Source organism: Pan paniscus, chromosome 14 (assembly GCF_029289425.2).
Source record: "Pan paniscus chromosome 14, NHGRI_mPanPan1-v2.0_pri, whole genome shotgun sequence".
Lineage (NCBI taxonomy): Eukaryota > Metazoa > Chordata > Mammalia > Primates > Hominidae > Pan > Pan paniscus.
This window is the reverse complement of record NC_073263.2, coordinates 101,798,512-101,825,837: the sequence shown is the minus strand read 5'-3', so window position 1 is coordinate 101,825,837 and position 27,326 is coordinate 101,798,512. Positions and strand designations below refer to the sequence as shown.

Below are 27,326 nucleotides of genomic sequence, written 5' to 3'. Positions count from 1 at the left end.
GCATATTACTATGAAGGTTTCAGGATCCAAATTTATTGAGTCTCTGCTTCACCTTTGAAGAGGGATCTTTAACTGTGTAGGAAAATAAGTACATCAGATCCACTTTGAATGGGATTAAAGTGGACCCACTGTGTTCTAAACTTAGTCATATAACAGAGCCATAACATTTTACAATCTAAATTAGGGAGCTACAAGTAATTCAAATTAGAAACAACTAAGCAGATAACTAAAGTAACAAGCTGCTAAAGGTAAAATCCTTACTAACAGAAATTTTAAAAAACATTTACCTTTTGACAAGTACTGCATAAGTCCACAAAATAGTCTAACTTGCTTCAATTTTCCAGGTAAAAGAAATTAACTTCTTTAAAGTAAAACTTATAATTTTTAACATTTTCGAAAGAAATCCTTCTAAATACATAGGATTCCAAAGCTACTCCACAGGATATGAAGCATTTCCTTTAGACTGTGTTATTACCAGAAATCTTATAAGCACAACATTGCTTAAATAATCACAAATATCCCCCTATTCCCAAGTGCTTAGCAATGGTTTCTCTCTGCAAGTTAAGCTCAATACTTAAGTGATAGAACAGGGTTATACAAAGGAACAAAAGGACGGACGGACGGACGGAAGGAAGGAAGGAAGGAAGGAAGGAAGGAAGGAAGGGAGGGAGGGAGGGAGGGAGGGGGGAGGGAGGGAGGGAGGAGGGAGGGAGGGAGGGGAGGGGAGGGAGGGAGGGAGGGGAGGGGAGGGAGGGAGGGAGGGAGGGAGGGGAGGGAGGGAGGGAAAAGATGGTTAACTTGATCAAAAGGTTATAAAAATAAAAAAACAAAAAAGTCAAAAATTGGTGTCTGGTAAACCAACAAGTTCATCTTGTCCCACTTAGAAGAAAAATGTAACTACAGAAGTCTGATGCTAATAAGCATCTGTTGTGAGGGCTATTACGTGGGGGGAAAAGGTTTCTGTGTCACTTGTATTTGGGAAACACCGGGTTAATCTCAGTTGAACAGACTGTTTAGGAAGACTCTTGTCATGAGGATGCCCGTATGTCCTGTGACTCTCCTAGAGAAGGGCCTTGTGCAGCACTTCCTCCTCCTTTTGCAAAGTACCTTTATGAGTTGCCAAGTCCATGGAACACACTTTTGGAAACAATGCCTCAAAAACATTCAAAATACAAAATGGAATTCCCTTATTGTTACTCCATCCTTACCACACAAATATTTGAGAACCTGGCTTCATATGCTTTTCCTACCCAACAGCAATATGCTCTTCCTAAAAAGCACACAAATCAGGGATCCACCAGACAGCATTGTTTTGCATTGTTAACGTATTAGCATGTGAATATATAAATCTTGGGATTTAGTGAGCAAGAGTAAGCCCAAACCCCCCCAAAAAAAAAAAAAATTCACACTCACAAAAAAGGAGTCAGCCCTACCAAGTTATAATACCTGAATCCTCAAAGACAAATTTCTCAAGGGAGTGCCACACTGCAGAGTCTAACGGTTGTTGATAAATTTATTTGTATTGGTTATATCCCTAGCTCACCATGAATCTTTTGTTCAAACAGGTACAAAAATTATCAAATGCCATATTATAGGACATAATCGTGCCTTATAACATCTCATGCCATAATCACCCTCATGGACTAGAATAAATATGTTTAGCTCCATACACCTACGCTAGATGGTAACAATCGGCTAGCTTTTTATAGATCTACTTGCTATTTTAATTTAGTTTTGTATTCTTAATCACCACCAAGCTGTCACTATTAGCATTGTGTCTAATACCTCTTACCACTCCCTGTTACTCATCTGTTGCTTCAAATTTATTTCCCAAAATATAACTAAGCTTGTCAAATGCAACTGTGAGGTAAATTAGGTTGTGCTTCATCTCTGAGTGCTTAATGTATCTCATTTCGGTAGCAGAATAAGCTTAGGAAAACTAAATCTCCTTGGCACTGTGTTGTTACCTACCTCATGATTCTAAAAATTATAATAATAAACTCTGACACTGCCATTGTCATCTTCAGCCTATTCCTCACTAAATACAAACTAGGAAGTATGCTAAAGCTAGTGAGTGAAAGTATGCTGGCTATTTATAGAGTCTCAAAGTATCTCCCTATAAGATACTTTATTAAGGACAAAAGGAAAATAGAAAGTCTACAGTGTAGAAACGCCAGAGATACCTCCTTAACAAAGCCACCACCACCAATAATGGGATAAAGAGGCACTTCGTGCTACCAACATGGTGCTCATAGATGGACAGTGTCATTTCTATTCCTGCCCAGAATGCAAAGACTGAATCTAGTACATGAGAAAGGAGGCAAACCTAAAATGAGTGACATTTTATAAAATAAATGGTTTATGCTCTTAAAAAATGTTAAGATCACAACTGACCAAAAAACTGAGGATTATTCCAGATTGAGAGAGAATAAAGAGATACAACAACTAAATGCAATGCAGGATGCTGAACCAGATTTTTTTTTCTTTTACCACAAAAGGCATTAATGAGGCAACTGGGGAAATTTGAATATAGTCCCTAAATTGGAAGACAGTAATATGTTAATGTCCAAATCCTGATTTTGATTATGGTGCTATAGTTACATAAGAAAATTTACTTGTTTTTAGGAAGTACAGACATATTTAGGAGTAAAGGGCCACTAGGCCTGCAACTTACTCTGAAATGCTTCCAGTAAATACAGATATACATAGAAAGATAAAGTAAATGTGGTAAATATGAGTGAAGTGTATTCAGAAATTACCTGTAATATTTTTACAACTTTTCTGTGAGTCTGAAATCATTTCAAAATTTAAAGTTAAGAAAAATACGTCAGGGTATGGTGGCTCACCCCTATAATACCAGAACTCTGGGAGGAAAACCCAGGTGGATATCTTGAGCCCAGGAGTTTGAGAGCAGACTGGGCAACATGGCAAAACTTTGTCTCTATTTAAAAAAAAAAAAAAAAAAAAAATCAGCCAGGCATGGTGACGCATGCCTGTAGTCCCGCTAATTGGGAGGCTGAGGTGGGAGAATCACCTGAACCCAGGAAGTCGAGGCTGCAGTGAAGCAAGATGGAGCCACTGCACTCCAGTCTGGGAAATGGGAGTGAGACCCTGCCTCAAAAAAATAAAAAATAAAAAAGTTAATAAAAATAAAAATAGTGTCCCTAGAAAGACTTGTTTTTCATATTATAAAACATTATTAAAAATAAAGACATCTGACTTGACCAACATTCTTGTCAGAATCCTCCCACTATGTTAAATAAAAATAGTTACACAATAGCAGATAGTTTGTGCGACATGTTTCCTCTGACCTAAACTTTTAAATATTTTACTGTGATATTTACCTAATAATTTCTAAAACTTTCAGGATCAGTAACTGAGTAACAGGCAAGTCGTCCTGAAGGTGAGCAAGATTCAAGGAAATTTTAATTATATACCTGAGTTGACTTGAAATGAAAATTAAAACTGAGGAAAATCAGTTTTAAGGGAAAAGGGGAAAAGTCACAACATGTAAAAAGAAGTCAGAAAGATGCAGTGTGTGTTAACTTGGCCATTATGAGGAGGAGGCTGATGAGAAGTATTAAAATTCCTTCAACAGTGCTATATCTGCAGCTCTAATTATTTGGCAGCTGGTAAGTAGTGGCCCAGTTGCTTAGTCAAAGCAGAAACTGCCCCTAAAAGTGTAAGGCCCACCATACTTAAGTATAACCAACATCGGTGCGGCACTTTGAAATTTACAAAATCCTTCCACACATGCACAAACTTCTTCAATACATCACTGTCATTTAATAGAGAAGGCATAGGAGATTGCTCTCAAGATACGGTGTGGTGAGAGAATGCTGAAATTTTTTGTTATCAAAATAATGTTCTTTTAAATTAACAAAATTTTAAGTGACATTTTTATTCAATATATCCTGTCTAAACTGACAGATATTACAAAGACTTGTTTTTTCGAAAGCTATCTTTTGTAAGCAGAACTTGTTGGATTCAACTTAGCAAAGTAGTTTAGTATGATTACCCACTGAAATATGAGGAAACTGTCCCATTACATAAAATTCAGTTTCATAAGTGTTTGGCATAATAGGCCTCTGTCTTTGTAGTTTGTTGCTATTCCAGCCTGAAAGGATGGTCAATGCCATTATTTTTGGTTCTGCTCTGTCTGTTCAGAAAGATTCTGCTCTTTCTGTTCACGGAATAGAATCTAGCATGTACCTACTAAAATTCTGAAGCTCTACCTCCTGAGAATACAGGATTTCAAAATAAAGATCTAAGGTTATTAGATTTTGATCCACAGCACTCAAGGATGAAAAGCATGTTGGGAAATAAGCCCCAACACATCACTCCTATAAACTCACCTTGGAAACAATGGTTATATTCAAGAGTGACAGCCTGGGTGACAGAGTGAGACTCTACCTCAGAAAAAAACAAAAAAAAGAGTTGGACTGCAGGGCTTAGAAACCAATTTTTCTCCCCTTTTCTCTGATACATTCTTCGTGTTTAGAATAGATGGATGAAGGTGCGTATACCTGTGTAGGATTATATACAGATGTGCTCTTCAGAGACATGACATTGTCAGTTGCCTGTTTTGTGCTTTTGATTTGTTTATTTTTGCCAATAACATCAGAACTATACATCAAAGTGAGTACTGGCTATTCCTAAATAGTCCAACAGCACTAAAAACTAAAAATTTAGTTTTCCAGCTCATCTTGGAAAACTAAATATGCATTTAATATCACCACTGCCAATTCATTTCTGGAACCTGTCCTTAAAAATTCACTTTGGAGCTGAAATCACAATGTTTAGAATAGACTAACCGGTGTCAAGTCTTCATTTTGGGGGGATGGGAGATAGGATTTTTAGAACCAGTCATATTCTAGTAAGTTGTTTAAAATTTTTATATGCTATGTATACATGGAAAAAAAAAAGAGTGACCACGAAAACGGAACAGATTCTATTATAGGGTTCCCCTGGTGACCCCAAGAATAATAATCGCATGAAGAAATGATAAGGAAACCATTATGGGCTGAATTGTGTACCCCCCAAAATTCGTATGTTGAAGTCCTAGCCCCACCACCTCAGGATGTGACTGTATTTGGAGACATGGTCTTTAAAGAAGTGATCAGGTTAAAATGAGATAATCAGAGTGGGCCCTAATCCAGCATGACTGGTATCCTCATAAGAGAAGATCAGGACCCAGACAACACAAGGCACAGAGGAGAGGCCACAGGAAGACACAGGGAGTGGATGGCCACCCACAAGCAACGAGAAAGGCCTCCAAAAGAAACCGACCCTGTTGGCCCCTGGATTTTGGACTTCCAGCCTCCAGAACTGTGAGAAAACACATTTTTGTTGTTTCAGCCACCCCAGTGTATGATACTTTGTTATGGCAGCCCTAGCAAACTAATACAAAGACCAGTTTTAAAAAGTTAAACATAGATAAAAAGAGTCCAGAACTCAGACAGCAATATCATTTACAATATGCTTTAAAACAAAACCCCAAATCTAAGTGCCTGAAAAGCTTATCTAAACATATCTGTATACCAAAAACTTCTTTCCTTCATTTTCTACTAAGGTTCAGTAAATAATAAGGGAGGGTATAACACATCCTACCTTCTATCCTCAGTTTCCCAGAACAAAATATGCCAAAACATCCCAATTCTGGCTCACTCTAAACAGCCTGAGAGCCCTGGCCTCTATCATTTTAAATACAATCAAAAAGGTCAACATTTGCTCACATCCAAAATGCCCCTTCTGACAAGAATGAAATTTTACAATTAGTTAGAAATCCTTTTCCCAATAATTTCTCCTCATTCTTTCTATCAAACACTCCAATTCCATAAAAGACCAAAATATTTTCATCCGGCAGGTCTAGAAATTTTTTTTTAATCCAAAACTAGTCTGAAATTAGAATATGGTATTTGTTCAATTATAGTTAATTGTTATAAACCAGAATTTAGGTTGCAATAATTCTTAATTTTTAAACAAATGGCAAAGGGCAAAATCAAGTTGCAAAAAAATTTCTAAAATCTTTCTGGAATATAAAGGTTCCCTGTGATGCAGAATTCCCCCTGATGAGATTAGAGTGTATAGCCTTCATAGAATTTCAACAATTGTACTGTACCTTTCCTTCCATGGTAAAAGTAGATTCCTCCTGCACTGTACCAATCAATATAAGCAACTGACTAAGTCTAACAAAAGTGGGACAGTTTACCTGTCTGTTCTCAAAGATATGGACAGCCAACTGACCATGTTTGGGGTTTTAATTACTTACTTATTAAGATTTTATTCCTCTCTATTTGGGAATTTTCTAACTCCTATAGACTTTGTAGACTATACAGAGGATGCTTTTCCAAAACACTTAAATCTAAAAAAAAAACCTAGCATCTGGAAATTATTAATTACACACACACAAACAGACACACATACACACACACACACACGAATTTGGAAAGGTGTATTCAGGGTCCTAATATTAATCTTAACACAAAGGCCTAAGCCATGTAGTAAATACTTTTCTCTATCAGCTTCATTTTTGGAAGATTTCAGTTTCCATTTTTCCTCCCAGACTCTTCTTACACAAACACCCTTATAACAGAAAGGAGATCTCTTTAAAAGTGGTTAATATTTCAAATATGTTTGTTCACATGTAACAATAATTTTGCAGTTAACTGACAAAAGAATGAGAGAAAGTTGTTATTTAATATGTGGCTTGCCATCTTTTCAGATGTCAGACAGACTTTATATTAATGACAATAGTAATAGCAATAATGTTAATAATAATGACAACAGTAAGAGTAAAAATGTCAACCAATATATAATAAACAGCATGCAAATGTTATGGATAAGATACTCACAGTTAGCAGAAAGAATGTGTGCTCAGTATAAACCAGGTACTATTTTGAATTTGTAAATTATATAAACTCATTTAATGCTGACAATCCTATACAGCAAATGCTATAATTAATGTCATTTTACTAATGAGGAAATCAAAACATACAGAAGTTAAGGAACTTGCTTACGGTCACACAGCTAAGAAGGAAGAGAACTAGAATTTACTTGCTCTGAGTGAAAACAGTAAATGTTTGCAATTAACAAAAACAATGATTAAATGAGTCCTCCATTAGTCAGCTGCAGTTGTTCTGAAACATTTTACAATTTTGAATCTCACTGAATTTCTCACTAAAAAACTATATATCTGACTTCAGAGGGTTCACAGACTTCCCTAAAGCTCATGAGAGATCCAGATAACCCAGGTTAGCTATTCCTGCTCTGAGAAGCTGTCAAAACCAACCTGGAACCAGCCTGGCTCCCACCTCTCCACTCCAAACTCCATGCTGTCTATCTCCCCCAGAGTTACTAAGCAGCTGAGGACATGGGAAGCACCAAGATCTAGGGAGAAGATGAGAGCCAAAAACTGGGAACAGGCTCTTCTCCCTCTGTGGCTGAACGAAAACTGGAGACTAGCTTCAGAGAACTCTAGGGAAGAATGTGAAAGGAACACATCATGGAGACAGATTGGCCTGCAAAGAGCCATGGACCTCAGGGGAAAAGTCAATAAAGGCTCCAGATGGGTCCGTGGTCTCTTTGCCCAGGAATCCAAGTAGTCAATAAAAATTAGCTCAATTCTGTCCTTCAGATGAGAATGCTAGGAGACATATGCTCTTCCAGGCCTCTGGAGAAGATATGGTCATGTCTTCAACCATCTGAAGGGCTGCTGTCACTTAGAATATTTCAAGAAGCAGAACTTAGTACTGATAACCCCCAAAAAACCACAGCAAAACCACAGCAGGGGGATTACTAGCACAAGAAAGAAAAAACATTCAGAATAATGATTACACAGACCAAGTGAAATAGAGCTGCTGAAGGACAGGGGAAAAATACAACTTTGCCCAAAAAGCAGTAAAGGCACTTAAAAACTTAAGGAGTAGCAATGCACATACGTGCATGTGCACACACATCCCCTGAGTCCTCCTTCCATCTCCCAGGGGATTGGTCCCAGGACCCCTGTGAATACCAAACTCTACAGATGCTCAGGTCCCCGATATAAAGTAACATGGTATTTGCATGTAACCTACGCATATCATCCCGTACACTTCTCTTTTTTTTAAGAAATGGGTCTTGCTCTGTCATCCCAGCTTCAGTGCAGTGGCATGATCATGGTTCATCACAGCACTGATCTCCTGGGCTCAAACAGTCCTCCTGCCTCAGCCTCCAAAAGTGCTGGGATTACAGGCATGAGCCACAACACACAGCCCTTTCCGTGTACTTTCAATCATCTCTAGATTACTTATAGTAATACAATGTAAATGCTATGTAAACTGTTGTTATACTATATTGTGCTTTTATTGGTATTTTTTAATTGTTGAATTGATATTTTCATTTTATTTTTAAATTTTTAAGCCACAGTTAATTGAATCCACAGATGCAGAACTAGTAGGTAAGGAGGGCTAACTGTAACGCACAATTAGAATTTCTGAGCTAAAATAATGTGATTTCCCAATTGCACAATTTAGTCAGTTACTTATAGGAGAGGATAACCACTGTTGCAACCTGAATTAGTAACCTGGAAGATCAATAAAGAAATAATGTCAAGAGACACAGCATAAATATAAAATGACAGTTATCATAAGAGAAACATATCCAGTAGACCTAAATTGCAAAAACTAGAAGTTCCACAAGGAGGAGAAAATTGCTGATGGAAGGAAATAGTTAAATAACAGAAGAAACTTCCTCTGAAATGAAGCAATACTTAAACCTGAACACTGAAAAAGGGCATGGACTAAAAGGCAGGGTTAATGTATACAAACACACACCAAGGCATATCCTGGTTGGAAAAAAAAGTCCCTGAATTCCAATGATCAAAAGAAAATTAGAGCCAGACACAACGGCTCATGCCTGTAATCCCAGCACTTTGGGAGGCCAAGCTGGAGGATCACTTAAGACCTGGAGTTTGAGACCAGGCTGGGCAACAAAGTGAGATCTCGTCTCTACAAAAAAATTTAAAAATTAGCCAGGCGAGGCAGCATGCACCTATGGTCCCAGCTACTCGGGAGGCCGAGGCAGGAGGACTGCTTGAGCACAGGAGGTCAAGGCTGCAGTGAACCAGGTTCATGCCACTGCACTCCAGCCTGGGTGACAGGATGAGGCCCTGTCTCAAGAAAAAAAAGAGAGAGAGAGAAATAAAAAAAATTGGGCAAACTTTCAGACAGCAAGACTACATTATCTACAATGGGAAAGAAATCAGAATGACACCAGACATAATACTAGAAGCTAGAACACAGCTGAAATTCATATGCTCCTGAAAGACAAGAACGGAAACCCAATCCTAATCAAGAATCCTGTATTCAATCAAAACAGTATCCCCCGTTCAGGGCTAAAGAAACATAGTTGAGGATGTGACATTTCAGAGCATATATTCCACACATTCTACTGAAGAAATTTCATGAAAAAATGTGCTACACAAATAAGTGAACTAGGGCAGAAATCTCAAAAAAGAAAGCTGAAGATATAGCAAATAATGAAAGATGTGTCTGGGCTGTATACATGGGAGCTAAAAAAAAAGCTAAAAAAGAAGAGATAAACTAAAAATAGCTTAGAAGTATTAAATTATCTTAGCAAATCTTCAGTGTTGGAAAGTCAAGAAAACTAGTTACGTCATCTTTACAAATGACAGAGAAAACGTCTGTCTGAATAGAAAAATAAACATAAATAAAATTTTAAAGGACAATAGAATTTCCCAATTATCAATGGGAAACAAAAGGGATAATTAACCATTATTTCAAGCAACAAACAGAAAAGGAAAAACAAAACGGAAAACAAGAAAAAAAGTTTTTAAATATAAGATAAAATAAATAAAATCAAGTATTTAAAATGGGAAGAATTAAATTTTCACACTAAAAGAAAATGTTGGATTAGGTTCTTAGAAAATTTTTTCAGGCTAGGTGCCAGCAGCTTGCTCCTGTAATCCCAGCACTTTCAGAGGCCAAGAGAAGAGGATCCCTTGAGCCCAAGAGTTCTAGACAAGCCTGGGCAATATGTTGAGACCCCATCTATACAAATACACATACACACATAATTTTTTCTAAACTAAAAAAACAAAACAACTAATAAAGAAGGCTTTAAAATAAAGGACCAGACAAAACAGGAGGAGATACAGTATGACATGAGTCAAAGTAGGATTTCAGATTAAACATTTAAACAAGATAAACATTCAGGCAAGAAAATAGCCACATAACTCATGTACAAGAGTCATAAACCCACATACATCAAATTATACTGTATATAAATATTTAAAAATATGCATTATTAGGAATGTAGGGAAAACTTAAAGACATATACTTCAGTATGACGTGAATTTATATAATGTCTGATACTCCAGCCAAGAGAGGAACAACTGAGGAAAAGAAGGCATACGTGAAACAACACTGGGAAGTAAATAAGAAGCTGGTTGCAGATTCCTAGGGCTCTACTCTACTACTGTTGCTATTCTGAAGTACTTCTGTATGTGTGAAAATTACAATGAGGAAAAGAAAGTGAGACAGACACACAGAGGGAGAAAGGAAAAGAAGGAAGGAGGAAGGGAAAGAAAAGAAGGGAAAAAGGAAAGGAAAGAAGAGAGACAGAAAGAACCAAACAAGGAAAGAAGGAAAGAAATGCAAAGGTGTCTTGGATACAAAGATTTTTGAGGCAATGAACCTATTCTTATGATACCATAATGGTAGATACACTTGTCCAAACTCATAGAATGTGTAACACAAAGAGCAACCCTAGTGTAAACTACAGACTTTAGTTAAAAACAATGTATCGCCGGGTGCCCTGGCACGGCGCTATAATCCCAGCACTTTAGGAGACAGAGGCCCCAAGAGTTAGAGACTAGCCTGGGCAACATGGTGAAACCTTGTCTCTACAAAAAATACAAAAATTAGCCAGGCGTGGTGATGCATGCCTGTAGTCCCAGCTACCTGGGCGGCTGGGGCAGCAGGATCGCCTGAGCCCAGGAGTTCAAGGCTGCAATGAGCTAGGATCTCACCACTGCACTCCAGCCTGGGTGGTGGAGTAAGACCCCTCTCTCTAAAAATAAACAAACAAAAAACCCACAATGCATCGATAACGGCTCATCAGTTGTAACAAATGCACCAAACTAATATGAGATGTTAAGTAGAGAAATGGTGTGGCATGAGGAAGGGGCATATGGGAATTCTGTGTACTTAGATTTTCTATAAACCCAAAACTGCTCTAACAAATAAAGTTCGTTTTTAAAATTATGATAAAAACTCCGTCTATCTCTTTCTTAATCAAACAGATTCAATTTTTAAAGGGAAAAAGAAAAGATATACAGAGGAATTGAATAAAACAATCGATAATCTTAAATTTTGATACTCCCTCATAAAATTCTGAAGGTCTACCACAGAAAGATGTTTAAAGTCCTACAATTGTGAAGGTATCAAACAGTTTGCATCTGAGTTAAAATTTCAAATATAAGGGTAACCTTATTTAATCCATCTAAGAATTCAAATACACTACCCACAGGTATCTCTAAAAAATAAATTCTTGACTTTAAAAAAACCCCTAACTTTATATAAAACAAATCAAAATAAAGAACTCACTAATCATGAAGCTATGGTAAGATGCTGATGGTGACCATAAAGTGATAAAATACACAAGTAAGATGAAACCTCCAGGAGAGCCATGCCTACAGAAAAGAAAGGAAATGCTACAATCACATAGAACTAATAATAAAACTAGCAAACATGAAGAGTTAGGAAGTAAAGACAGCGGGATTAAATATAAGTATGCCAATTTCCATAACTTTTGTAAAAGAGAAACAATATACTCTTTCAGATTGAAATATGAAGGAAAATGATTACAAAAATATCAATGTTTTTCATAACCATTTTTCTTATTAAGAACATATTTTAGTTCCGTGTCACTGGAAGGGAAAAAAAGAACATATTTTAGGAATTAATATATCTGTGGAAAGTTATAAACATTTATCTAATAGTCCAGAGATTCTGTCATTTTAATTTCTTTTTCTTCTGTTAAATATAAATATAATAAGCTAATCTATAGGCTAATTTTTCATATGGAAAAATAAAAGTAATGAGAAAGGAATAGTTCTACTAGATACTGTACTATAATATATAGCTATAATACCTAAACCAGTGAAGATGAATAAGCAGAAAAATTAAAAAAAGAAGAGTGAAGTAATAGGTCTGCATACATCTGCAATTTCAGTATGTAATGTAGATAGCACTTCGAATTATTACAGAAAAGACTGATTATTCAATAATTGTTGGAACAATCAGGTAGCCATTGGAAAATAAAATAAAATGAATTCCAAATGAAGTGAAGATTTCACCATTAAAGATGAAATATTTGATGAAAACATGAAAGAAAACAGTTTGATTGCTCATAGAGCACAGAAAGCCTAAGTATGTCACTCCTGAAATCACAAAGAGAAGATTTAAAAATTAAACTGCATACAAATAAAAACTTTCTATACAAGAAGAAAAAACACATACAAAGTTAAAAAGGCAATAGATAAGGAAAAATACCTACAAATCACATGTTATGTTTTCATACGAGTATTTGTTAATCCTGCCAAGACATTAAAAAAAAAAAAAAAAGGTTTCTCCTCCCTTAACTATCCTCCACCTTATCCAGAGAAGCTTCTTCTTTTGGAAAATCAAGCAAAACAACTAAGCCAAGACACATGAAAAAAAAGTTTGAAAAGAAAGCTGTAACGAAATACAAGGGGAGGGGTTGTTAGATATGAGTTCTAAATTTCGTTTCAAAGAATTAATATGTCAATATGTTCAATTCGTTGCCTTCTACTTTTAAACTTAACTTCCTCGTAAAGCAACCTTTTTCAATTACCTACTCCACCCTAACTCATTCCGATCACCTGCTACCTGCTCTGCCCTGACTCCCGCCAAAGCACTCACCCCGTCATTCTCTTTAAATTAGCCAATTGGATTTAGTTTAGCCTCTGCGGTCTAACCCTAGCCAACAGGGGAACAACACAGCAGCAGGGGCCACGTGCGTGAGGGATAAGAACCCCTTTCCCTCCCTTGTCCGAGTGTGCGCTCACCATTGCTCCATCTGTAAGGGCACACCCTTCTATAGAAATAACTTGCCTTGCTGACAATTAAAAAGAAAATTTTATTAAAAATAAAAAGGTTTCTGAATCATAGATCAGTGCAATTGTTTACTCACAGAACATCTTAGTCCCGTTCCTCATACCCCACTTACCCATGAGGCAGCGTAGTTAATGGCCTGCTTCCCCCCACACATGCAGAGGGGTATGCACATCTGGAAAGGAAAGCTCAGACTATTAAAATTAGAGCTTGTAGAAGAGTTGCTGGCATATCTGCCCCTTCTCAACTTTCGGTGGTGGGGAGAGGGAGGGTGAGAGGGTGATGCACTAGTTCCGCTAACTGGGCACTGGTCTCTGGGGTAAGAGGCTTGCTTTCAAGTATGGTTACATCACTAACTATGGCGTAACCTGCCCTTCGTATCCCATTCTCCACAAATGAACTTCCATCGGTATATAGGTTAAGGTCAGGATTAGTTAAGGGGACTTCTACGAGATCATCTCGGGCGGCATAAGTCTGGACTATAATTTGTTGGCAGTCATGGTCAATTGGTTCCCCATCCTCTGGGAGAAAAGTGGCAGGGTTGAGGGCTGCACACGTGCATATTTGAAACACAGGTCCTTCAAGGAGGAGCGCCTGGTATCTAAGTAGGTGGCTGTCTGATAGCCATAAACTTCCTTTGGCACCTAGTATGCCATTTACATCATGAGTAGTCCAGACAGTGAGATCCTTTCCTTGTATTATTTTGATAGTCTCTGACACTAAGACGGCCACTGCTGCAACTACGCTTAAACAGTGAGGCCAGCCTTTTGCTACTACATCAATTTCCTTACTTAGGTATGCCACTGGTGGTGGGGTTGTCCCACGAGTCTGAGTAAGGACTCCAAGAGCTATCCCGGCTCTCTCTGTGACGTATAAAGAGAAGCTTTGTACTGTGGGAAGGCTTAAAGCTGGAGCTTGTACTAGGGCCTGCTTTAAGGTTTTGAAGGCTGTTTCTGCCTCTGATTCCCACCAGAGTATTTGCCCTCTGGGTGTCCTTGATTAGAGTACAGAGTGGCCTGGCTATCTCGCTGTATCCGGGGATCCATAGTCAGCCAAAGCCAGTAATTCCAAGGAACCCCCACAACTGTTTTAATGTCTGAGGGCAAGGATAAGCCAGTATAGGCTGTATTCGTTCCTTGATGAGGGCCCTGGTCCCTTTGGCTAAGATTAGGCCTAGATATTTAACCTGCTGTAGGCAAAGCTGGGGCCTTCGACCTAGACACCTTGTACCCTTGATCAGCTAGAAAGTTCAAGAGATCTAGAGTAGCCTGCTGGCACGAGGCTTCTGAACTGGTAGCCAAAAGTAAATCATCCACATATTGAAGGACCAGAGTGCCTGGACTTGAGAAGTGGCCTAGATCTTGGGCTAGGGCCTGACCAAACAGATGAGGGCTATCCCTAAACCCTTGGGCAAGACCGTCCACGTAAGTTGGGACGTGTGGTCTGCGGGATCCTCAAAGGCAAAGAGGAACTGGGAATCAGAGTGCAGGGGAATATAGAAGAAGACATCCTTGAGGTCCAGAACCGTGAACCATTCTGCTTCCTCTGGTACTTGAGAGAGCAGGGTATAGGGGTTGGGTACAACTGGATATAGTGGAATTACTGCCTCATTGATGAGTCTAAGATCTTCCACTAGTCTCCACTGACCGTTCAGTTTTTGTACTCCTAGAATTGGGGTGTTGCAGGGACTGCTGCATTTCCTCACTAAGCCTTGAGCTTTCAAATGTTTAACAATATTCTGTAATCCTTTATGAGCTTCAGGCCTTAAGGGATATTGCCTTTGATAAGGAAAAGTGCTGGGATATTTTAACCTGATTTGGACTGGGTGGGCATTTTTTGCCCTTCCAAATTGTCCTTCCAATGCCCAGACTTCAGGGTTGATTCCCTCCTCAAGTAGGGGACAACAAATGGGTAACTTGTTTCTCATATTCATGTAGATAATAGCTCCAGCCTTGGCTAATATATCCCTCCCTAATAAAGGTGTGGGACTTTCAGGCATAACAAGAAAGGCATGTGAAAAGAGCAAAGTCTTCCAATTACAACTGAGAAGGTGGGAGAAATACCTGGTTACAGGCTGTCCCAGGATTCCTCGGATGGTAATGGACCTTGAGGACAGTCGTCCAGGACAGGAGATTAACACTGAGAAGGCCGTGCCAGTGTCCAGGAGGAAGTCAATTTCCTGGCCCTCAATAGTTAAACATACCCGGGGCTCAGTGAGGGTGATGACATGAGCTGGCGCTTGCCCCGGGCACCCTCAGTCCTGTTGTTGGATCATCTGGTTGGGGGCTTCTGACCCGGGGAATCTTCGTCCTCTGGGGCAGTGTACCTTCCAGTGATTGCCTCGGAATAGTGGACATAGATGAGGGGGCAGCTTGTTTCTCATTGGACAATCTTTTTTAAAGTGTCCTAGTAAACCACACTGATAACAAGCCCTACCAGGTGATTGGCCTTCTCCATTTTCTGTCCTCTCTGAACCACCAAGGTTTGTTTGTCTGAGGGCTATGACTAAGGCTGCGGCCTTTCTCTGATCTCGCTTTTCCTTTTGGGCCTGTTCCTCTTGGTCTCTATTATAGAACACCGAGGTTGCCAGGTTTAATAATGCCTCTAGATTTTGTTCAGGGCCCTGGTTTGCTTTTCGAGCTTTCTCCTGATATCTGTGGCTGATTGGGTAATAAACTTATCTTTTAGAATCAATTGACCCTCAAGTGATTTGGGTGACAGGGGAGTATATTTTCTTAAGGCCTCCCGTAGCCGCTCGAGGAAGGCAGAAGGATTTTTCTTCCTTTCCCTGAGTTATGGCAGACATCATTGAATAATTCATGGGCCTTTTTCTAATTCTCCTTAGTCCTTCTAGAATACAGGTCAACAGATGTTTATGACTCCAGTCCCCATGATCTGAGTCAAGGTCCCAGTGGGGATCCATACTGGGGATGGGTTGCTGACCGGTAGAAAATTTGTCCCTTTCTTCGGCTGTCATTCTATCATTTACTTGACTAAGATACCAGGTATCTCCAAACTCTTGGGCTGCAGTTAAAGCCGCATTCTTTACATTAAAGGCCAAGGTTTGATCTCACAGTAGCATGACATCTCTCCAAGCGAGGTCGAAGGTTTGCCCTAGACCTTGTAGGACATCTATGTACCTATCAGGATCATCTGAAAACTTCCCCAGGTCTGCCTTGATCTGCTTTAAATCAGAGGGAGAAGGGGACATGTACCCGGGTTGGGCCAAATTCCCCTCCCCCTACAGCTTGAAGGGGACATAACTCAACAAAACACTTTTGGCCAGGGAGAGAAGAAACAAGCTCTCATTTAAGAGGTAAACTGATAATACTTAACTAATTTATAAAAGCACATATATTCCCAGCAATTCTACTTCTGCACGTGCAAAGTGGATATAAAGGGTCACTCATAATTGCATTATTTGGGATAGCAAAATACTGGAAAAATTATCAATAGAGATCTGGTGAAATTATATGACTGTTACATCCCTATGACAGGTTATTAAAAGTCATTAAAATGAAAAAGATAATGCTTTAAATTAGGCATGGAATACTCCCAAATTAGTATGTTAAAAAAACAAAGGTTGCTTCAACAGAGGAAAAATAAATGGCTGTGATAAAAGTGTGGTATGGAGAGTAACTTTTCCATTGTAGACTCTTATGAACCACTAGATTTTTTTAAATGAAGTATTATAAATTCTGAGTATTACCATTCAATAAAATAAGAAACTAAAATTATCCCAGCAAATTGCATATATAGTAGTCCCCCCTTATCCTTGGGGGACATGTTCCTAGGTCCCCAGCAAATGCCTGAAACTGTGGATAGTATAGAACATGATTGCTGTCAATTAGAACACTTTTCTATTCATGTCTTATACACACACATTTAATGTCTTTTCCATCTTAAGCACTTATCATGCACTGTGGCCATAACTTTTGAAGTTTGACTTTTGACAGCAAAAGTAGCACAAATTTCTTTTCCTTCTTCACAATGCCACCGATGGAAGATTCATCCTTACCGCAGAGCTTAGCAACCTCAGCACATGACTCTTTTCTTTCCTTACTAAGTCTAGAACTTTCACCTTTTCACTTAAAGGAAGCACTTTATGGCTTCTCTCTGGCATATGTGAATTGCCAGCAACACTACTCTTGCATGCTGGGGCCATTATGAAATAAAGTAGAGGTGACTTGAACATAAGCACTGAGGTATCATACAGTCGATGTGATCACCGAGGCGGATTTTTTTTTCCTTCTGTTTTTTCTTGTTGTTGTTGTTTGTTTGTTTGTTTTTCAGAGACAGGGTCTCGCTCTGTCCAGGCTGGAGTGCAGTGGCACCATCATGTCTCACTGCAGTGAGGTAGCTTCTAAGTGACTCATGGAGAGGGAGTGTCTACAGCATGGAGATGCCAGACAAAGAGAGGATCCACGTACCAGGCAGGATGGAGCAGGAGGGTGTGAGATTTCATCACACTACTCAGGATAGTGCACAATCTAAGACTTATGAATTATTTCTAAAGTTTTCCATTTTATATATTTGAAATGAAGTAGACCCTGTATGTAGCTGAAACTTTGGAAAGGAAAACTATGGTAAGGGGGACTACTAGAATACACTTCAATAAAATAGCATTTTAACAAAATCCTAGTTTCCGTAGAGTAGTTCTCCATCTAGCTGTCCATCTTTCAAATGTGGAGAGAGGTGAGATGAGGGAGAAGTATGGTCAGAGAGGGGAGACAGGTGTGTGTGGTGTGGGTGTGCAGGTAGATACATAGCTCAGTGTTCACTGTGAGAGGTGAACAGAGAACAATCCAAGCAATGGGAGTGGCATGATACAAGGCACAAAGAAGTCAAACTGAAAGGCACCTTCAGGAAAAAGAAAGGAGTCTCTCGCAAGTCATACACAGAGATCGGCACTGGCAAGAAACAGGAATCTGGGGGAAAAATCAGGGCTACAAAAAAAAGCTTGTGTTGTGATGCAAAAGCATTTAAACTTTATCTTTAAGCAACAGAAAACCAGTGACTTAAAAAAAATAAAGCAAAGATATGTGAAGATAGCAAAGGTAATTCAGTTACATAAACTGTGACCAGATTGAGAACAAAACCAGTCAACGGAACCAACTATTAATGCACCAAACGTGGTGACTTTCTTAGTGTTGCATCTCTTTATGGAGAAACTGTATTGTTATTTCAAATTTCACTCTTAAGAAAATTTAGAAAGTGAAGATGCATTTCTGTTACCAAAAAAAAAAAAAACACACACAGTTCTGAAGCTGGAAAAAGTGAAAGTTCAATCAGGAAATTTCAAAAAAAATTAAAAAAGGACAAAGAAAATTATAGCCCTCTAGCTCAAACTGAAACACTAATTAGAGATAACATATATCTTGGGAGATAAAGAATTTGGTGAATGTGCCTTAAGTATTATAATTTAAGGTTAGTAAAGAAATTTGAAAGAGAATGTCTACTATTAAAAGAACACTTGGGCTGGGCGCGGTGGCTCATGCCTGTAATCCCAGCACTTTGGGAGGTCGATGCAGGTGGATCATGAGGTCAAGAGATCGAGACCATCCTGGCCAACATGGTAAAACCCCATCTCTACTAAAAATACAAAAATTAGCTAGGCGTGGTGGTATGCGCCTGTAGTCCCAGCTACTCCGGAGGCTGAGGCAGGAGAATTGTTTGAATCTGGGAGGTGGAGGCTGCAGTGAGCCAAGATCGTGCCACTACACTCCAGCCTGGTGACAGAGCAAGACTCCGTCTCAAAAAAAAAAAAACAAATTGGATTGTTTAAACAATATCAGAAAGAAATCTTTGGAATATGTAAGAATAGTTTTCTGAACACATATGAAGTCCAAAATTCTTTGTTCATGCTCCCATTTAATTATATCCTCCACATCAAATACCCCCTATCACACAGATACATTCTAAAAAATTAAAATTAACTTATTCTGGTAACTGACAGGATCACAGTCACTGGAAGTAAACCGCAAGAGAGAAAAATATGATTAAACACTAAATGGGAAACAAATGTCTCAAAGTATGATGTTAAATATCATAGAATGCTATTTAAATAGCACGCTTAACAGCATTAGGTACTATCAGAGCTCTGTTCGTGAACAAGAGCTCTAATCAGTCAGAGACCTTGGGACGTTTGCTAAGCGCAGGCATTAGTGAAATATTTTCTCACAGTGTGGGGCCCAGACCACTGGTGAGAAGTGGGGCAATTTCAGGCCGAACATGGACATGACATTCTATAGCATTGATTCATATCATTATGAGTCAATGATTCACAATTTTTGTCATATTAGATCTGGTACTATGACAAAATCTTTGTGAATTTGATTTTTTTTCCTGAAATATTTTTATAATTTTTTGAGGGTATAGAACATAATTTCCTAGCAAGCTATCCAATACACAAAACATAGGTACTTAGATAGTCTTGACCAACTGCATAGAATTATTTGATAAAAATATCAACTACAGGATGGGCACGGAGGCTCACGCCTGTAATACCAGCACTTTGGGAGGCCCAGGCAGGTGGATCACAAGGTCAAGAAACTGAGACCATCCTGGTCAACGTGGTGAAACCCTGTCTCTACTAAAAATACAAAAATTAGCTGGGCGTGGTGGCACGTGCCTATAGTCCCAACTACTTGGGAGGCTGAGGCAGGAGAATTGCCTGAACCCGGGAGGCGGAGGTTTGCAGGCCGAGATCATGCCACTGCACCCCAGCCTGGTGACAGAGTGAGACTCCGTTTAAAAAAAAAAAAAAAATCAACTATCGGGTCTTATACCAGAAACCACCATGGTACAAACTTGAACAAACTTATAACCTGAGATAAATGAGCCAGAAACAAATGGAAAAAAAGATAACACAAGAACAGAGTAACAAACTGCCCATTTGTCAATTCCATAAATACTGATAAGTAACTCAATTAAAAAATCTCAGATCTCTTTGGTCTAGAATAGAATACAAATATTTTGCAGTCGTCTCAAATTGTCTTCAGAATCAAATTACAAGCTATTATTCTCATTATGACAAAATAAGTCTTCACTTTAACCAAAAACATGATTTCCCAGCTAATTATCTAATTAGACATACTTAGTTATAAAGATACATTTTAATCAAAATCAAATTAACCTTCAAAAGGCAAAATTCTGTCACTTCTAAAGATAGTCACAAAATAAAATATAGGCTACAAAGGTGATTTCAAAGGAAGTATGAGTTTTAAGCAACAACTACTGAGCTACTACCTATAAAATGCTACAAGTATTTACAATATTGGTCTCAAAATGCATCTAGATAGATCACTTTTGCCATACTTAAGGAAAATCAGTCACATTATTTGACAGTTATACTTTACAAGGAAAATACAGCAATGTTTTTAACTTTTTACATATAACTTATAGATTAAAATTTTGGTGATTATATTCATGTGAAAATGGTGGGCTGGCACTGAACTTTCCCTCCAAACTCCTTCTAGGGTATACTCTTACACTGCAGAATACAGATGGTTAAAAAGCCTATTCCCAGACTCCCTTAAAGCTGAGGTTTCCATGTGACTGCATGAGGTTCTGGATGTGCAAATGCATGAGATTTGGAAAGGAAAAGTGAGATAGCAGTGAGGCACAGACTGTCATTCCACTGCCCGCTCACTGCTTTTGGGGGGTGTTGAGAGTCAGGACACAAACTTATTTAATCTATAGGCATAATGTACCTCTAAAGCCACTCAGCTTGGAACTTGGGCTTATTGGGGACTAGAAAACAACTGGTGGGGAATGGGAGACGGGGGAGGTCTTCTTAAAAAGATCACAGGGTAAGAAGATAGGAAGGGATCAGCCAAAACCAAGATGAAAACACAGATTTGCAAACCCAACACTCAACACCATTTTTGCCCTAACGTCATTTGCCATTCCAGGAAAAAAGGACTATGAATATAAGCTATACTTTTGGTGGCATCAACAAATCAAAAGCATAACCACGAAGATAAGAGGCCACCAAAGTATCAGTTTATCAAAGAATCTTGATAAACTACCCCCACTTTTAGTGGGCACCATAAAGGAATGCAACCTCAAGATAAGACTGAACTGGAATAAAACCAACCATTCTCTAGAACTGCAACCGGGCTGTGTATCCCCTCAGGAGTTCAAGGAGCCTTACGCTTTGAGCTTAGATTGCCGTAGTCACAAATACTACTGTCCATAGGCATGTGGCAGAAAAAAAATTGAAAAATCTCTATAAGAAAGAATCCATCATCTTAGGTTTTGATTAATAAAATAACAATTTTTAAAATAACTGTATATGACAGTATAATAACAAGGCCCAACAGGAACTCAACAGCACAACCAAGAAACAGCATAAAAAGCAGTTAATACAAGTAGTCATAAGACTTCACATGTCAACATTATCAGACATGTACTACAAAACAAATAAGTTAATTATATTCAAAAAATAAAAGTCAAAATTGAAAATTCAAATAGGAGACAAGAAAAGATAAAAACCAATGAATCATACTTTTAAAAGAACCAAATAGAAATTTCAGAACTGAAATATAAACAATTGAAATCAGGAACTCAATGGGTGATTAATTAATTAAATACAGCATAAGGGAAGGTAAGAAAGACAGAAGAAATTATCCAAAAAAGATGAAAAATATCAAAGAGAGCATAAGAAACATAAGAGATATATTAAGGAGGTCTAAAATGAAAGTTATAGGTTTATTCATCTGTGTATGTGAGATTGTTCCAGAAGTAATAATGGTGGAGAATTTCCAAAAAAAATTAAAAGACATTAATCTACAGACAAAATATTCAATGAATTCCATGTATACATGTACACGAATCAGCAAAAAGTTAAAGGAAATCTAACAAAAACAGAAATTAATAAATGCTACCAAAAGGAAAAATCAATTATGTCCAAATAAGCAGAATGCAGAATGAGTGGGGAAGTCTCACCAGAAACAGTGAAATAATATTTTCAATAAATTGAAAAAAATACTGGCCAAACTAAGATTTCTAATTTTTTTTTTTTTTTTTTTTTTTTTTTTTTTTTTTTGGTACAGACAGGTTCTCACTATGTTACCCAGACTGATCTTGAACTCCTGGGCTCAAGGGATCCTCCCACCTCAGCCTCCCAAAGCACTGGGATTACAGGGGTGAGCCACGGCCCACAGCCAAGACGTCTAAGAAGAGTATTTCATGAACAAGGCAACATAAAGTCATCGGCTGTCAACAAAAAGAGATTGTCCCAAGTAAACCTCTAAAAGAAACTACCAGAAAAAAAGACAAAGAAAGGAAAATATGTGGGAGGAATGGAATGAATGATGACTAAAATAATAAGAGAAATGGCCTCGGGGGATAATTGTACCCAAGTCAGGAGACAGTAAACGGACTTTAAATGTTCTAAGCTCCCTTGTCAGTCTGGCAGCTCAGGTGAAAAGACACTGTTATCAGTTTTTGATAAATTAAGGATGTGTGTTGTAATGTAGAGGTTCTACCAAAAGATCAGCAGTATTTATAACCCCCAAACTTGTACAGGAAAAAATTAAATGATAAATACTGCAAAAGAAAGAAAAAAAAAGGAAAAAGGCCAGAGATTGGACAAGAAGAAAACATTTTTAAAAATTAGAAATTTAAACTCAAATATACCAGCATTTCTGTCAACTTTCTAAGGAGCAAATGGTCAAGATACAAGACAAACATATCAAACTGGGCAGAAAAATTATACACTGCTTACAGAGGCACACGTGAACTGTCTTCAAACAGGCAGGTCGAGAGTAAAAGCATGAAGAAAGCCATAGCACGCAAAAGATAACCATTAGGAAAGAGGTAGAAATCCACCTGGAGCCCAGAACATCAGCTTCCCGACGGCTGGGGAGCGGCAGGGCCACTACTTAACTCACCTCAAAGTTCAAGGACACAAGGACGGTCTACCGCCACGGCACAGCGAACAGAAACAGCCCTCCTGCACCCATGGTAGGGCTAACCAGGGCCCACAGGAGTCTCCCTCTGGGAAAGAGGCACAGGCATGAAGACACGGCTCCCATGAAGCACAGGGTCAGAGGCAAGCCCTCAAGCTCAGGATGAAGCAGGCATGCAGAAATCCCACAAGCGGCCCCTTGGTGCACGTGAGAAAACCACTGCAGGAAGGCTTAAGCTCGACCCAGCTCATGCCTGCAGTGACTCAACACCCCCTCCCCCCCACCCCCTCCCCCAAGGGCCTAATGGAAGAAGAGTTGACACTGTTTTCAGGCATAAGTATGCCTTCCTCAGTCTCTCCTGTCCTATTCCACCCCTTAGCCATCAGCCCATAATCCCCCCACTCACCCACCCCAGTCCTAGGCAAGTACTAATCTATTTATCTCTGTAGGCCATATGTGTTTTTTGAATGGTGTACTGGACTGAAGAGTGTCGTGTCAAAATTCACATCCACTCACAACCTGTGACTGTGACCTTACTTGAAAACAGGATCTTGGCAGAGGAAATCACGTATGATGAGGCTGTACTAAATGGGAAGGGTCCTGAATCCAACGTGACTAGTGTCCCTATAGAGAACGGGAACCCTGGGCACAGAGATGCACAGAGAGAAGGCAATGTGACAACTGAGGCAGGGATTAGAGTTATGCTGCCAAAGCCAAGGAATACCAAGGACTGTCGGCAACACCAGAACCAGGAGAGAGGCATGGAGTGGATTCTCCCTCCAACCCCCCAGGAAGGAACCCACTCGGCTGGAACCTGCATGATAGACTCTGGCCTCCTGAAGTGTAAGAGAACAAATTTCTGTTGTGTTAAGCTATAGTTAATGATCATTTGTTATGGTAGTCCTAGCAAACTAACACAAATTCCATAAAACTGGAAATAAACTATCTACAGAAATCTAACAGATAAAGAAATAGTGGCATTTTCTTAGAAAATGTATCATACAGGAGTTCCATGAAATAGCACAAATCTCACAAATGCCATGCTGAAAAAAGAAGCCAGGCACAAAAGAACAAATACTATACGATCCCATTAATACAGTTTTAAAAAACAAACAAAAGTAATAATGCTGCTTAGGTATGCGTAATTCAAAGGAAGAATGATATGAAAACTGAAGGTTCTGAGAAGTCAGTCAGATAGGAGACAGCTCTAGGGAAGATGGAGAGGGAATCAGAATCATTGAGAAGGAGAAGAAAATGAGGCTGGTGTAAAAAGAGCTGGCTGTTTTGTAAATACTTCTAGACCCAGTTGATGTTTACATTGATTTTTGCTTTATAATAATACATTCAATTATTCACCTGTGTTCTATGTATGTTTCTGTATAGTTCACAATTTAAACAAAAGAAAAAAGGGAAGAAGGAAGGAAATAAAGCCACCGGTTACAACGCCAGTCGCTTCCTGAGATTTGGTTAGAACTAAGGAAGTTATGTCCCCCAAAGCCAACAGTTCCAAGGGCAGCCACTTGATTCTCAACCTCCTCACTGTGGCAGAGGTGCCGGTTCCTCTGGGAGCCTGGCTGAGTGGTACAGCAGTGGGAGTCACCACCGAAGTTCACTCTGGGTACCCTTCCTTCCTCCATCCTTCCAAAGATTTTGCAATCACTGTATCACTTCCTATTTGTAATATCTAGAGTAATTTTTCTTAACAGCACATACACACTGACAAATACAGTTCATCTAGAAAGGTTCAAGAAAAAAACAAAGTGGTATTTCCAACATAAAGTATTAACAGTGACAAAGCAGAGGTCTAGACATTGAACTTTAGAGGGATACTATCCGTCATTCCTAACAGATGTCTTAGCACAAGCATAAAAACTAAATCTTTATTTAACACTTTATGGAGTTAATTTTTTAACATTTATAAAACAAAAAAGGGTGGAGAAGGAAGGGTAAAGTACAGAGGCATGGAGAGGAATAAATAACAGTTGTTGTTACCTGGAGTCTTGTATTCATTTCCAAGAAATAAAAATTCTTCTTAGAGTCCACAAGGAACTCCACGGTCCCAGCAGAGGAATATTTTACTGCTCTGGCAAGAGCTACAGCTTGTTCTCCCATCGCTCTTCGAGTCTCCGCATCCAAAAAAATGCTACATATACAAAAAAAGTGTTTGTCTACATTTTGGACAAAAATCAAGTTATCTTTTGTGTGCATTACATAAACATTTTCTTAAAGTTTACTCAGATATAGATCATCTATACCAATTTAAGAATTCAAAATATTGTGCTTTATATATGTTTTATGATATATGTTGACTATATTATTAAGCATAACATGCTTAAATAAGTCAACTTTAGATTTGTATAAAACATTTGAACTTTTCACATTACTCTGCAACTTCAATCCATTCACAAAATATATAACTACTCTTCAACTTTTAATATTTAACATATATATTCAGAATTGCTTTGAGCCAAAAACTGGGAGAAAAATAACTTCTTAGTATCTAACATACACAATCAATCCTCATTGCTCATGTAGTCCATATTTACAAATTTGCCTACTTGCTGAAATTTATTTGTAACCCCAAAATCAATACTTAAGGCGCTTTCGTGGTCCTTTGTGAACAAGTGCAGAGAGGTGAAAAATTTGAGACTCCAGCATGCTAAGGCTGAACAAGGTGATGCTCTCCCTTCTTGTTTCAATGCTCATACTATGACAAGCATCCTTTTCAAGGTCTGTTTAGTGTCACTTTTTTTGCATTTGTGTGTGTGTGTGTGTCATTTCATGGTGTGAAATGGCCCACCAAGCATTGTCCTTAGGTGCTGTCTGGGGTTCCCATGTGCAAGAAGGCCATGAAGTACTGTCTCGAGAAAGTGTGTGTGGGATAAGCTTTACTCAGGCATGTGTTATAGTCTTGTTGGCCAGGATTGTGAGTTCACTGTTAATGAATCAACCACAGATATTAAACGAGAAATACACATAAAACAAAATTATGTATTAATCCACTGAGGAAAATGTTATAAGCAAAGGCTCGCAGGAACCTAACCCTGTATTTCCCCTAGGGGAAATTATTCAGTGTTCACTAATTCAGTAATCAAGGTGACTTTAGAGAACATAACTGCCATAAATAACAAGAATCAGCAATACATCCATTAAATCCTGCACGTTTGGCTTCAAGATACCAAACCCACCTTCAAGCAGGCAAGTTAAGCTAAAATGACTTCAATAAGCCCTGAAAAAAATATCATCAAACCACTTTGCATTTTCACAGATTTTGCTTCTATGAAAGAAAGGCTCTGAGAAACAAAACATTAACTACTTTTCTACTTGTGGATTAAAATTATTCTCAAATGAGCAGGATTGAGATGACATGCTATAAAAGCTTTATTATGGAATAGTATAAAAAACTTGCATGAAGCTGCCTCCAATATATAGCAATTATTAATACATAGCCACTCTGGCTTTATCTATGCTACTTGCCCACTTCTCTACCAGGCCCACCCTTTATTGTTTTTAAAGTAAATCCCAAATTAGGTATCATTTCACTTGTAAAAACATACATATCTGTTTCTATGAGATAAAGTACCCTTTTGTAACACAACTACACAAAAAACAAGAACTCCTTAAAAGCATTTAATATCCACTTGGTATTCAAATTTCTCTATCTCATAAATATCTTTACACAGCTGATTTCTTTGAATCAGGATCCAAATAAGGTCCAAAACTGCATTTGATTGGCGTTTGCATCTTAAGACTCTTTTAATCTGTAATGCCCCTTCCCCATTTTCTGGCCAAGGATCTGGTCATTTTACTGTCTTATTTCTCACATTCTTGGTTCAACTGCATGCAACCCCACGGTGTCTTTTAACATTCATATTACATTTCTATTTCATATAGATTGCTAGTTAGACTAGAGCCTTGAATATATTCAAGTTGGATTGGGGTGGGGAAGGGGGAAGAGTTCACAGGTGGGAAGTGTACTTCCTACTGTCTCCCTTTTGGTGAAGTTAGAATAAATCAATGGGTTCAAGTGTTATGAATTATCTATAATATAGTTTGCATTAACCTAATGTATAGACATACATGACATTTCAACAATAACTGGCTGACAAAATTAATGCAACTAAAAAAAAAAACCCAACTAACAATTAATAGCATAACATCTGGAGAATCTCAGTGCAGCTCTGTGAAACTATCTTTCTCCTATTTGATCTTGCCCTTGCCCTTTTCAAAAGCCCTGCTAGATATCCAGAGATATGAGTGACCCTAGCTAGCATTG

The 27,326-nt window shown here is 38.5% G+C and overlaps 1 protein-coding gene across 3 annotated transcripts in view; it reads right to left on the bottom strand.

The window, feature by feature from the left end:
- PCCA (propionyl-CoA carboxylase subunit alpha) overlaps positions 1-27,326 on the bottom strand; it is a 439,968-nt gene that overhangs the window by 230,241 nt on the left and 182,401 nt on the right. For all 3 annotated transcript variants that reach the window (XM_034936916.3, XM_003832051.5, XM_034936917.3), the window contains exon 12: positions 25,043-25,193. In XM_034936916.3, coding sequence (XP_034792807.3) covers positions 25,043-25,193 — 151 coding nt within the window. The remainder of the gene's footprint in view (positions 1-25,042; positions 25,194-27,326) is intronic.